The 14,974-nt window shown below is 43.0% G+C and overlaps 1 protein-coding gene across 2 annotated transcripts in view; it reads right to left on the reverse strand.

Moving 5' to 3' along the window:
* The window catches only part of MARCHF7 (membrane associated ring-CH-type finger 7), a 263,235-nt gene that overhangs the window by 231,138 nt on the left and 17,123 nt on the right, over positions 1–14,974 (reverse strand). For both annotated transcript variants that reach the window (XM_078681680.1, XM_078681681.1), the window contains exon 2: positions 2,293–2,460. In XM_078681680.1, coding sequence (XP_078537806.1) covers positions 2,293–2,451 — 159 coding nt within the window. In that variant the 5' untranslated portion in view covers positions 2,452–2,460. The remainder of the gene's footprint in view (positions 1–2,292; positions 2,461–14,974) is intronic.

Here is a 14,974-nt window from a genome sequence, read left to right on the forward strand (position 1 = left end):
CCAAAACCCATTTAGCCCCAGCACGGTCGTTGCTGTGTAGTTAGGTCAAAGTCTACATGCAGGAAGGTTTCTTACTAATAACTCAAATCTTTACAAAACCACCACGAACAGCAATCGAAAATTCCTCCACCTCAGCTCCTTCCTGATCAGGGCAGTCCATTAAGCAGGGACCGAAAAAAGAAGAGTTGCAAGACAAGTTTTTCCCATGGGAATTCTTGGAAGCGATACATAAAAAACATGGCTGAACAGAATTAGACCACATTTGAGAAAACGTTAGGTCTTTACTCGAACATCAGGCTTTTTTAAATTTGGTGCAAGTTTGTTCAGAGGTTGGGGAATGAAGTTTCAAATGACAGTGATATTGTGACTGTTACTTCAGTGGTATTGCAAGTTTTTCCAAATTGGAGCATTCTGATCAGTCAAGAGGGCAGTCTCTCCTCCTCTTAATCAGTCCCTTCTGTACTGATACAGTCCTGTAGTAAAGATTAATCTGATTTGCTGGCCGCATCAACAGAAATGTGTCAGCTGCCATTTGAGGAATAGGGTACTCACTCCCTGTGTCCAGATTTAGAAAACAAGGTTAAAGGGGGCATGGAAGTGGTATCTTGATCTCCTGGCCCTTCTGCCTCTTGGTTTGTCCCCCTCCTAATCCCAGCCCCTTGAGGCCGGACAAAACAAAAGTTTTATGTTGTGTCATACGGTACACAGCTAGGCCTCTAGGGAGGACCCGGATATAGCAGGACTCAGCACAGCTCTTGAGGTCCCATGGGTGTGTTGCAGTATATGTAGAGTTTAAAAGAGTAAATCTTTAACTGTCCTGCGGTACCATGATGTACCAGTGTACTGCAAAAAAATAAACGTGAGTCGGCTGTCCTTGGGGAGATGTGCAACTGTGGGGGGTTGGCCACAAAGTCAGGCCCAGCTTTCATCCCCCTACTGCGCACTTTAAAAGGCTGTGCTCAGTGAGGGAGGTTGGTAAATATGATTAAAAAAAATAGAACATCGGAGGGAAAAAAAAAAAGTTAAAGTTAAAGCAGAGTATGGTACTAAGATTTTAGCTTGCATTAAAAATACACTAGAAATTCACTGAAAAAAACCTTCGTCTACAGGGACATAGTTAATCCTTACAATAATACAAAAAATACATAAATGTAACGCACCGCTGAGGACGTCACATATACGGACATCTGAAATCTATGGAGGTGCATGTTTGAATTTTCCTGGTTTTTAACCAGTAGTGTTTTTTTTAACGAAAGTTAAAATCTTACTAGCTTCCTCACATATAACATATCCACCTTTGCTTTTTTTCTGTAAAAAAACATTCATGGAAAGTAAGATCTTCTAATCATACAGGGCACGTAAAATTCCACTTTAACATTGGGTTTTTTCAGTATATATCGAAGTCAGTTAATTACCAATTGTTGTAAACCTGTGCAAGGCATTACAACGCACTGCGAAGGTCTACACATTGTAAAGCCTGCATGTTTACGGCATGCATGGTATCGAATGGTGTTTCAATGAACATATTTGCAGATCAGCACCTTCAGCAAATTAGGCCAGAGTCTTAAGAACCCACTACTCTAACCCCCTTAACCTTCCCCACCATCGCCTCTTCAGAACCGAGATTATGGTTTCCTCCCTCCCTACATAGTGCACTTCATTGGGGCATTAGCCACTGGAACTCTTTACTCAAAAGGTTCCAAAATGACAAGTCACCTGCTGCAACCCTACCCCTTCCACCATTACCATCCTCTACATGCACCGGTTCCCGGTCAAAAGCCACTCGACCAATCAGTCACCTTACATAGTCATGGAATACAGACATGGGTTGGTTCGGTAAACCACCCACAATGGAGCACGAAAATTTGTACCTTCAACAACTCCACTGGGTTAATGTCTACAGCCTTCATTTGTCCCAAAGCCACACTGCATGCATTTTACTGAGGATGTATTTTACAGGAAGATAATAGTCTGTAGCAGTATTTGGAGTGCATGTTACTGCTTCCTGTAGATTTTCGGATATTTCATGTGAACATTTTCACGGTGTTTATGTAGAATGAAACCCTGCCATTAGTCAATTGTTCACCCCTAGGTTGGCCTCCACCCAGCATGTTACTTTCCCCACTTCATTGCAAACATTTCAATAAATGAAAAAAACGGAGAACAAAAATAGTTTAAGAACTTGCCAACGGGTGACCTGCTGAAGAATTCAAACCATCTTTAAAATGCCAAGTTGTTTGCAGGCTAAACGTGAACTCAATAGACTGGCATTTATTTTGTAAATGAGGCTACCTGAAACTCCGATTCCAGCTTTGCTGAATCGTCTCCCATGGGATATGCATCACTCGAACCAGTTACTGCACCTCCATACAACGAGCTACCATTTAAAGGCAAAGAGCTGGAAGGCTGAACGGATCTCCTTCGTGGGATCCTTGAAGGGCTGGACTTCATCTTAGCTGTCTATAAACAAAGAAAATGCCACATTAAGCTTGTTTAATGCAAGTCTTTACAAAGATCATCAGTAAAACCATTATAGATGCAAATACTGCCTACTTTATAAGTAAAGAGAAAAGCACCACAGGAATTTTCAGTGGTGTGGGGAGCAAAGGTTCCGGTGAGAAGATACATGATGGATTGTGTTAAATGGCCTGTTAAGGGGACGCCACACTGAAAAATGTTAAATGGTTCCTAAACTTAACACTGCAATAGTTTATGTAGTGCCCACAAGTATTCTAATTTCAGCTGCGAAGCCCATTAACTCGACATATAGAAGTACTTAATTAAAATTTTTCACATACGTACATATTGGGTGGGACATAAAAAAAAGGGTTTAACAGGTTTTTGGAGGAAATAAAACTTCACACCAAAGACTGTTTAACTGAAAACCAAGCACAGATCCTCCACTAATGGCAACTTATACTGGTGATAAACTACCAAATTCAATTCTCTTTATTCGGAAGGTTTACCTTTCATAAAAGTAACAACAAATTACAATCAACATTCAGTTTAAGACACTAGATGTTATCAAAAAGTTACAATTGCAAGTAACAGCAATTAAAATAAGAAAAAGTGCATATGTCTTCACATGAAGGCTACAGGATCGACAAGTTTAGCTTTCCTAATAATTAAATCCAAGGTCTTCAGAAACTCTTGAATCGCTTCCAGCACTTTTGCACCACCAGAGGCCTTGTCATTAACGTGGACAAGACTAAGTATTTAGTCATGCACCCCCCCCCCGCAAACTGGGCCGTCCCCCTGTTTTGAACTCAACCCCTCTTGAAAGAGTGGCAGAATTTGACTACCTGGGAATTCGTCTAAGTGATTCAATGAACTGGACCGCTCATATCAACAAAATGATAATTAGCCACAAAAGGGTTGGAGGGGCCCTCCTCAAGGAGTACAGCAGTTCTACCAAACACTGTGTTGCCCCACTGATCGACATCTATAAAGCACGAGCTGTCTCCGTGTCACTTTACGGAGCTGAACTGTGGGGTCAAGGAAAACTGGACTCCTTGAGCAAGGCTGAGAACAAATTTATCAAAGATCTCCTTGTTATACCATCGAGCACTCCAACAGTTCCGGTGCTAATGGATGTAGGCTGCAAAGCAATTGGGGATCAGGCACGACTTCGTCCTCTCCTGCTTTGGGCCCGCCTGTGGAGGGTTACGGAACTAAAACCCTACGCTGACTGGTTAGCAGAGGTGATGCGCTCCACTGGTTGGCGGAAGATCAAATGGCTCAGGGTTACCAACCAACTTCTAAGGGACCTAGGCTTGGAATCCTGTTGGCTTACCCGCTCAGCCCCCCCAAAGGACACTCTAAAAAAACTGTATTGGGAATGGGTCTCCGCGAAGCGCACTAGTAACCAGCAGCACTGCAAAGCCACTGCAGCCTTTCTGCTTATAAAAGATGTTGTTGCGCTCGAGCCCTACATGGACCTAATCACCATCGCCATGGACCGGTCTTTGTACATTAAATTCCGATTAGGAACTCTACCCCTTGCCGACCTTTGTTCCAGGTGGAACAAGTCAGAGCCTGCATCACGTTACTGTGCCCTGACAAACCTGAGACTGTGCCACATCTTCTATTTGAATGTCCGGACTATGGGCGCCCTAGATCACGATGGCTTAAACCAATTTGCAGAGAATTGGGCACCCGCCAGTACACAGTCGCCCTCCGGATACTTTTAACTAATACAGCCCCCAACATTGTTTGTGCTGTCTCTAAATTTTTTAAATGGGCTTGGTTGATTCGACTTAAAAGACTGGCCGTATCAATTTAATGCTGTCTTAGATAATTTATTCTACTTAATTGTGATCTTATTCTTTTTAAATTTAAATGTACAGTCTCCTTTTTCGACATGCTGTTTTATCTTTTGTAATGCTTTTATGATATATGCATATCGAAATAAAGCAATCAACCAACCAATAATTAAATCGCAAGATGTACATAGTTAGACATCATTTATCAAAGTAGTAAAGTGCTACGTGCCTTAACTGCATGCTTTAAGAAAGAACCTACATGAAGGCATGTTTCATGGTCAGACAGAAGAATAACACGAGAAAACGTAGCTCTACACTGTCTGATTTTACTATATATTTTTTTCATTTAATTTGGAATAATCTTGTATAAAATTCATAGAATTTGCATAATAACAAATGTGGCATAGTTTGACCTAACTTGTCACACGGACAAGGGATTGTAGCAAGGTTTGGTTGATACCAAAGTGGAAAGCACAATAAATATTTTAGTGTTGTCACAGAATCTGAATAGCAAGGAGCACGGCCATCTCCCGCAAGGCTGCTCTAAGTAAACAGGAGGTGGCATCGAAACACACAAGAACAAATAGGCTGTGATGAACGATTTACCGCAAAAAATATCGAAGGTAAATCACTCATCACAGACTGCCAAATTCACCCTTGTTTTCACTTAAGTGTTCTGAACAGGACACTTTCACATACAGAAATGTGTAGTAACACAAGCTAAGGCATACATATGGGCAAATAACTGCATGGTAAGATGGTAATTCACAGGCATTTGTCCAGTATACGTGATGTAAAAACTAAGCAGAAAGAAGAGCATTAAGCAATAATGGAGCAGCTTTCATCTGAAGAGTGATAGGGGAGAGGAAATTAGGATCTATTAGGACAAGGAGAAAAACCTGCATGTAAGCACTCCGGTAATGTTGTGCCAGTGACAATTCTTCAGCATTCTGCTGGTTTACTGAATGATTACCATTTTAGCATCATCAGTTTGTTGCAAGTGATAATGTGATCATGGCTGGGCCCCTTCATTTTGTAGGTGGTTACACTGTGCCATTGACTTTATATTATGTCTTTGGTAGTGTGTCAAATTAGCTCTATGGTGAATACACAGCCAGCACAGATCTGTCAGCAGAAGCGGTTTCTTCATTTCTGACAGGGGCTTTACACTGTGAACTAGCATATCCCGCTAGCTGCCAAAATACAGTTCCCTCCTATTGAAGGGGGCTCCCTGCGTAACGCTGCTACGAAGAGTTGTTCGTAAAGTGCAAGCCAGACACGCTAGCTGTGCCAATGATTGTTCATTTTACAAAGAACAATTGATGGACAGAATGCAGAACAAGGTCATACATTCACCCCAGTACAGAGATCTAGACCTAAATCCATTGTTTTTTTGCTCACCAGGCCATTCCAGTTTGGACCTAGCCATATGCAAATCAGTCTTGACCCTGAGCCCCATGGGTCCAGCCCGAACTGCCAGGCCAGGTCCTCCCTGGACTGGAAACAAGCCTCCTAGGACCGGTTTCAGGCTTTAAGCCCTTATCAGCCAGGATAGCTGGACTCCACTGGCATGGAGAGCACGGACCCACGTCTAGGCATACCCGTCCCACTCGGGGTGACAAATGCAAAAAACAATTGATGGACAGAATGCAAAACAAGGTAATACATTCACCCCAGTAGAGATCTGGGCCTAAATCCATCGTTTTTTTGCTCACCATTCCATTCCAGTTTGGACCCAGCCATGTGCAAATCAGTGAGCAAAAGAATGATGGATTTAACCCAGATCTCTCGACTGTATGATTCATTCAGCATTCCGTCCATCATTGGTTTGCGTAGCACTTTTCGCCCTATGTGGGATGGGTACGCCCAGTCGTGGGTCCCTTGCTCACTGTGCCACTGGATTCAAGCTAGCATGGCTGAAGGGTGATATACCCTGAAACCAGTCCCAGGATGCTGGTTTCCGGTCAAGGGAGGATCTGGCTTGGCAGTTCTGTCTGGACTGTTCCCATGAGGTGCAGGGTCAAGACGGATTTGCATATGGCTGGGTCTAAACTGGGGTGGCATGGTGAGCAAAAGAACGATGGATTTAACCCAGATCTCTTGACTAGGGGTGAATGTATGATTCATTCAGCATTCCGTCCATCATTTGTTTGCGTAGCACTGTTCATTTCACAGCATGTATTCACCATTTTTACATGGATACAAACCTAATTAGGTACCGATAAAGCCCACTGCAGTAAAACGAAATCAGACGTAAACACTACAGTGCATCAAAGACTGGTCTTGAGAACTGCAAGCAGCTCATTAAAACGAGAGAAAGGCTAGTCGGGAGCAAAATCCTGCGTACTTACAAAAATAAGGCCATGTTAAAAAGTGGGATGTGTTGGCTAGTAGGAACGCTGTAAATGAGTCAAGGCACTACAGTGGAACATGAGAGTCCCAAGGGGGGTGTAGTGTAGGACTCAGATTCTTCTGAACAAATTGCACTCTCTCTACTGGGAAGAGGGGGGATGCATAGCCAAATGCCACCAGGGCACCGATATCAATACTTGACTTTCACTTTGCAACAGGATTTTGGGAGTTGTAGTCCACATAGGTTAAAGTGAACCGCTGGTACAGACCTGCCTGAAAACTAGGCCTGGGCGGTAAGTTCCGTTCCGTTCGCGGAATTTGGGTAATTTCGTGTTCCGCGGAGAACGTGAAATTGCCCAAAATTCTGCGTTTCGCGACTTCGAAATTTTTTGCTTGTTCACGTTCTCAAATGCATGTTCGCGCGATATTTCTCCCCGAGCACGCAAGCAGCGATTGCAAACAGTAAAAAAGCATAGCGAACAAGCAATTCCATTTCACGGAGATTTGCGTAACACGATTACGCAAATTCCGTCCACCCCTACTGAAAACATCGGTTTCGAAAAGGAAAGCCGTGGCCTGGTAACAGTGCCCTGGAAGGGCTGGTTAATGCAGCCTGACCCCGGAAGAGGGATTACATGGTGGCTGTGTCAGCTTCAACAGCATGCAGCGAGACTAGTGGGGAACAAGCCAAAAGTGAACTAACTACGGGGTCTTCTTGCCTTACTGTGTCTTGAAACCCCAGGTAAAACGCAGAATCGTATGTAGTATCTAAACAGAATTTGTAAGTGTGCTGACAGACATGTTTCTTAGCAGTGTGAGACCTGTGATCTATAATATTACAATAATGCTCCCTTCACCCCACATACAAAATAAATTGCATGTTCCTTTTACAAAACGCAGTGATAAAACCCTGTATTCCCCCAGTGAACCATGAAACAAGGCAATATTTCATAGTTCCCTGTAAAATACGACTTTCATCATCATAAAGACTAGCCTCAAACCTATACAGAGGTTTTCCGGAGCTGTGCTCCTAGAATTATGCGGCACGGGGGACCAAATACCCAGCACACGCCATACAAAAACAATTAAATAAAACCAAAGCAATATAAAGACGGAATTAATTTGTGTAGTTTAGTGGGCCACAGACATACAAGAAAAAGGTTGAAGCTGCAATTTCGATCAAGTTTGGTCTGATCAGAAATAAGTAAACATCAATTATATGTATTTTTTTTAAACACAGAACGTCAGACTAAACAGCCGTAGTTTCAAACGAGCGTGCAACCGAGTGCCTCCTGAAAACGAATTCGGTCCAATCATGGTAGCCACATATATTCGAAAAGAAGCATATAGACCGACAATTGAAAGCCACAGTGGTACAGGGGAAACCAAAAGAACACGTGTCGAAAGAGGGAATAGGAGGTGGCAACACAATAAGAAACAAGTTAAAACGTCTTCAATTAGAGATTCTGGACAAAACTACTATAAACAGGTTTACTCTGTGTGATGATATCGGGCAAAACGACGGGATAAACGGTCCGTTAAAAGGCGCGGATACCTGGTGGATAGGGTCGACGCACTAGACCTAAACCAAAAAAATGCATTACAGCCTGTAACAAAAGGTAAAACAAGCAAATGGCAAGAATAACTACGAAGCGCACTCGGCCCCGTGCAGCCCGACCCCAGCCTCTGACCGCTTGGCACCTTCTTTCTGGTGTTACGGCCAGAGCTGCCGACTATGTAGCTGGAAAACTGAGTTCGAGTTTTTGGCGTTGGCTCAACATCCTAGGATCTTTGCCAAATCACAAAATCAATCTGTTCCTACAAAAACTAACGTGCCCTTATGTAAAGTAACTGGCGCTCACTTGAAGCGCTCTAACACTACATGGTGTTCGTGCTATATAAAACTGCATACAAAATAAATACAATTTAAGACAGAGGACAGCGAGTGATCTGAAAACACTAGTGCTGTATGGAGTACTCAAAGCCCCCCCAAAAAGTAGTTCCCAAAATGGGATTGGTGGACGTTTATAAGTACTTGCTCCATGGTGGGGAGGAGGGGCAAACACAGGAAAGGCATGACCCATCTATGGACAAAGGATTTAAGAATATATATCAATGGAACAAGCAAAGTGAAAGTCTATGGGCGGGCTGAAGCCCACATAAAGGACACTATACGTCTCTTCGAGACCGTGCATTCGCGGTCTAACCCAGACCTAAAAATGTGTTTCCCTACTCCAAGCTTAGTTATGGAAGGACAGTCCGCTGCAGGGATTTGGACAGCTGTGTGGCCCTGACCTTGTTTAACAGCCTTGTACATTGCCAAGTCTATTTGCAAAAGCTACAGAGCAGTGAGCGGAGGTCTTAAAACTGGTAGGTGTAATATGGAATATACATTAAATGATGGGATGCATTCGGTCTCTTTACATGTAGATGACTTGCTCATCCTCATTAGGGATGTAAGGGAAGGGGGGCTGTAGTCAATTTTTGAGATACTTCATAAAACGAAGATATTGGCAGGACTAAAAGTAAATTGGTCCAACTCCTGTTAGTACACTACTGTGGAGGGTGCCTAGCCACATCCAGTCATTCACAGAGTTACACACAATTTGGGAGTATCAAACTTTCAGATATTAGAGAATCCCAGTATTTCATAAGGATAAGGACATTAAGGTGAGCAATATTAAGGCTACAACTGCCTTTTAAGACTGAAAGTTGCTTTCTGGAAGAAATGACGGTTGGCCCCAATAGGCCGTGTGGCCACTGCAAAGTGGAGATGCTAACCACACTGCTCTACAATGTTGCGAGTTTGCCATGGCCTTCAGTCATCCCTGGAGAATTAAACAGCATTTTGGAGCGCTGATAAGGGTACAAGGCAGGAGACGTGTTGCAATGACCAAATGAAAGCCCCCTGCTGATTGAGGTAGTATGGGAACTTCTGACACTCCAGATTCATTAGTTGCCACGATGGCTAGCTGCACTTAAAATACCAGACTGGTTACCTACATGAAGCGATACAGGATGGCAAATTATTTAATAAGATGTATGATAACGGTTTACCTGCTGGTTCGATCTACAGATGGAGAGTTCCTCTGATGGAAAGCAGTTAAAAGCAAGAACAGAAAGCAAGTCCAATATGTCTCTTCTGCCCCTTTAAAGGTTCTTCCCACGGTCCAGAGATATTTCAACAGTGATCACCTCGTGCATTAGGATTAAGAATGTGTGTTTACAGAAGGTGATCTGTTTGAGAATGGTCAGTTTCTCCAATTTCACTATTATGAACTATCTTGGGTTACATGGGGGAGCAATTTCTTCGGTACAATAGCCAGAGAGTATAAAAACATTTGGAATATTGCTGATACTGAGCAGCCCTCACAAAGTATTTATCATCCAAGGAGAAACGGGACACGGAAGACATCTCTTTTGGTTATAGGAGGGCCCTGCTGACCAATACGAATTAACCCATTTTCAAATGAGACAAATGGAATACTGACCTGTGTAGGTGTGTCAAAGGCAGAGTGGAATACTATCGAGCTTATTCACATAATATATAATGGCACGCTCGTTTTAAAAGTATTCAATTTAATATCCTTCATAGAGCATTTTTAGTCATGGCTACCCTGCTACATTGCATAAGATGTATCCGACTAACACCTAGGTGCCAGAGATGTTCATGTTAAGGGGCTGAGTATGTTTTGGCAATGCACCATTATTGTTGAATGCTGGACGCAAACAAGCAAATTTTCTGTAATTATGGGGCATATTAATATACGTGATTCTGAATGCTGCCTGCTGGTATTTTGTCCTCGCACTGCAGGGTCACTCCAGGTTTAAAGACCTTGCTCTTCTATTGGCCAAGAGTATGATTGGTATGAACTCGAAAGCCACAGATGCCCCCTTATTAAGGGCTGGCTGTTAGAACTACAATAATGGACAGAGGCTATTTTATTAAATCTGGATTAAAAAAAGGGCCTCAGAAAACTACCAATATCAGATCAGTGAGGCGAATTATTGGCTAAATGGAGTGAAATAAATAAATATGACGCTGAAGACTTCGGGGCGAACTGCACAGAGTAAGAGGCACTGTTATAGTTTACATAGAGGAGAGGAAAAAGGTCAATAATAATTTTGGAACCAACATGTTTCTTCTGCTTTGTGTGAATACCAAGTTTTCTAGACTCCCACACGCACGCCACCTTGTGGATCTGGTCCACACCTGCATAACATATGTAATGAGAGTTTATGCGAGATTTGACTGCCTGGTCAATTGGACATTGATAACAGCTGTACAATTTATTTTCTATAGTATTCGTTTGGTGGTTTCCCTTTCTTTTTTAAACAAAATGTAGTTGACACTACATATAGACTGTGAATTCAACATATTGTAACCATGTTCTTGGCCGAAAACATGTTTGCTGCTGTACTGGTTTTATTAAAATGTTAATGATGGAGAAAAAAAGGCACAATCAAGAGAACCTTCTGTGATCTAGTAATTTAAAGGGGCCTCCATTAAAAGATGTCACAATATGTTGCACAAACCCTCTGGTCAGGAAGCCTGCAAAAGAGTCCAGAAACAAAAGAGTACTAAAGGAGTGTTTCAAATGCAGCAGACCAACTAGTTGGGTCCGGCAGTCACCTTTCGCCATGAATTGGAGGCTCTTATGTGAAAGTGTAGAGAGCGGCTAATAACCTGTGAGGGTATCCAGGAGCAGAGTAGGGTTGGCCTGAGAAGGGAGGAGGAGATCATGCCATTTTTTAAAGGAAGAGCCTTGTCTTGAGGTTCCTTCGGAGGTCCACGAGAGAGAGGGAGGCTCTGAGGTGTTTCAGATGGTCGTTCCAGGTCTTGACTGTGAGGTATGAGAAGGAGCGTCCTCTTCTGTTCTTCTCGATGCAAGGGAGGTGTGCTCTTGCCTGGGATGCAGATCGAAGGTGTTTGGTGGGTTGGTAGAAGTTGAGTCAGTGGGTGAGGTAAGCTGGTCCAGAGTGGTCGATAACTTTGTAGGCATGGATGAGCAGCCTGAACTAGCATCTTTCCTGGACTGGGTACCAGTGGAGATTGTTGAGATGGGATTATTTCGCAGGACATTCAGGATGAGTCTGGCAGCAGCGTTCTAGGTAGTTTGTAGTCTGCGCAGATCATGGCCTGGGATTCCGATGTACAGGGCGTTTCTTTAATCAAATCTACCTGTGATAAGCCTGAGTGACTGTTCATCTGGTGAAAGTGGGAACCCCTTGAAAATCTTGCATACCCTTCGCAGGATCTGGAAGCATACAGAGGAGATAGCATTGATTTGTCTGCTCATGGAGAGGTTGGAGTCTAGGATGGTCCAGAGGTTTGTGGCAAGGTCCGCATGGGAGGGGCACCAGGTTCGGAGGGCCACAAAGAGGAGTCCCAGGGTGAGTGGTTGTTGCTGAAGATTAAGACTTTGATTTTGTCTGAGTAGAGATAGCTGCTTTTCATACAAGAAGCAACGTTGCTTATGCAGTTAGTAAAGTTTGCTTTGGCACTGCTGGTTGAGTCGATGTAGAAGGATGAGCTATATGTCGTCAGCTAACTCTTCCATACCAGATTCCTGAAAACTCTTGTGAAGGTTCAGTATTCTTCATTTATCTCACCTACTGTTAATGACCTGATCAGATCACAAGTAAAAATGTTTAATTGGGTTTGGTAAATGCCCACTGCCATTTACCTATAAGGCTCAGCAGTCATTTGCAGCTATATTGTTATAGCGTCGGATCCATGCTTTTAATTGCTAAGCATATTTATTGCGCCACAAAAAATCTTCAATGATTGCAATATCTTTGTGACTTTTTTTGCATATACAAAGCACTGATTTAAAGTGACTACAATTATATATAATTATGACTTCTCGCTGAATGATGTTCATTCATGTTGATCTACACTAACAATATAGCAAAAATACAGAATTTAATGTGATTCTGTCCTATTCTGTACTTGAATTGTGACAAGCAGTTCACAAAGTTATCGCTCTGGACCAAAAAGTAGACTGCAGTCCAGTCATAACCTGCAAAAAAGAGAACTAGCTTGCTATTGAAGACCTTATGCTGCGGCCCTTTGTGAATACACAAACTTGAGCCTGCCACCAAAGATTTAAAAAGTCAAAGCCCTTCTTACAGAAGTAGCAATAATCAACATTCAAAACATCTGTGGCACACAATCCAGAACTGCAAACAGACCCACAAACACTTAAAACTCTTCCAAACCAAGCATACTCGCATCATCTAACATTGGAATCCCAATATTATCCAAACAACCAGAGTAACCCATAGATCCTTATACCCGTTTGAGGGATATTGCCAGGGATGGATAACAGATGACCCACATGCAGCTTTGGAATGTGAGAACACCTATTTCAAAGTTCATCTTCAAGAAAAGTGTACTGTAACAACTTGCAGAAAACTGATCTAGAAGTCCTCGAGGTGCTTCATCCTGAAACCTGCTCAGATTAAGTTAAGAATAAAGTGGTTCCAAAGCACATTCAAAATATTTATCCTACACCAACATGTGCATCGTGAACCTCATAGGTGACAAAGATCTGCTCATGCAGACCACAAGACCTACATAGACCCACACAAACCAACACAGTACAGAAAAACAGATAATGTCACAAACAGAACAAGACAGGCTAATCACGGCCAAAATAAGTCACAGACAGATGCACAAGAACACTATTTTCCATGAAGACACACACATCTGATTAAATCTAAATTTAAAAAAAACGGGGAGATCCTAGAGTATATTGATTGTTTAAAAGAACAAACCATAATTGTCATTTTGACACCAACCATTAAAATTAGTACTGTACAAATTCTATTTTCTGGATACATTCCTCCAGTCGAGGCCTATGTATAGTGTTAAACAAAAGGGTGACATTACTTTGAGCCTTTTTTCTTCTGCTCCCCATAAGTAAAACGGTGTTATCATTGTAACCAAACACTTTAAATGAGGAACTGTACTGGGTTTGATATGAAATAAGTTTGCCCCCACAAAGTTTGAACAATGCTATTTGAATGTTAAAAAAGTCAAACTTTGTGGACAAAATGGACGTTTTTTTTTTTTATTACAATTATGGAATGTGCTTATTTAGAGGTCCATTATTATGCTCTAGTTTGCGTCCCCATTTGATTAGCTTTAGTGAAACTTATTCACATGTCTTCCCAGAACATAGGGCCAGATTATGATGGCGGAGGGACGGACACAGTTAGCCTGTCAGTGGCAGTCCCACCGCCAACGGACCGTGGAGGTCTGCCTGCCACATTACAATTGTGGGCCGATGGCTGGCAGTCGGAGAGACCGACCGCCATGCGGTGCAGAGGGAGTTGGGTCCCTACAACAGTGGCGGTGCCTGCTCACACAGCCATAGGGATTACAATATCCCTTTACGCCGGCTGTTTCTTGGCAGTTAACCACATGAATCAGCTGGAGGAAAGGGACTTTCTGGGCCTGTAGTGGGCCCCTCTTCCGCCCTTGACCTCAGATATTGGCCCTGGGGGGACCCTTATGGTGCCTGCCATCTGGTGCAAGGATATGTAGGGGCCCAAGGAACCTATCGGAGGTTAAGGGTGGAAGAGGGGCCCGCTACGGGTGCCTGTCACATGGTGCAGGGATATGTCAGATATGTATTTTTTGTATTGCGGCATGCACACACCGCAATACAAAGAATACACATTGCGACCACCTTCAAGGCAGTCGCATCCTAATGCGAACAGCAGGACCCCCGACAGGTAGTCAGACGGTCCCATTCCTGACAGGATAGCGGTCGGACGAAAGTCTGACCGCCGTCTTAATGAGTCACATAGTGTATGTGCGCAGAACTGATAGACTGAGACCGGTCTCTGCAAGCAAGGATGGTTTTTGTTTTTTAATTTCTTTTTAACAACTTAATGCTCAAAAAAGTAATCAACAGATTGTACACCAATAGGTATTAGGTGGTGATGCGGCTCTTCAAGCTCCACATTCTTAAGATTTGGCCCTTCTGCAGAGGAACTCGTAAGCAATGGTGACCGTCTTTTTTAAATCCTATTTATTTGGTATTTGCATCTCAATAATACACGACAAATTACAATGGATGGTATACGATGCAAGATGATACAAGCGTATCGGTACATATAGGCGAAAGCTTTAAGTGCTAGGTTGTGACGTGGGGTGCTGAACTGCCCTGTGTTTGGGTGCTTAGTGCCTATGGCCTGCCTTTTATGGGAGCTTCAATTCGTAACTTGGCGGGAACTGTGGGGGAATATGGGGAAAAGGGGGTGGGGCGGGTGTATCTCGCGGCTATGGTGGCAGCAGTGTGAACCGTTCCGGGCATGCCAGACCATGAAGTGACACCCAAACATATTGG

The sequence above is a fragment of the Lissotriton helveticus genome, chromosome 3_1 (genome assembly GCF_964261635.1).
Source record: "Lissotriton helveticus chromosome 3_1, aLisHel1.1, whole genome shotgun sequence".
Taxonomy (NCBI): domain Eukaryota; kingdom Metazoa; phylum Chordata; class Amphibia; order Caudata; family Salamandridae; genus Lissotriton; species Lissotriton helveticus.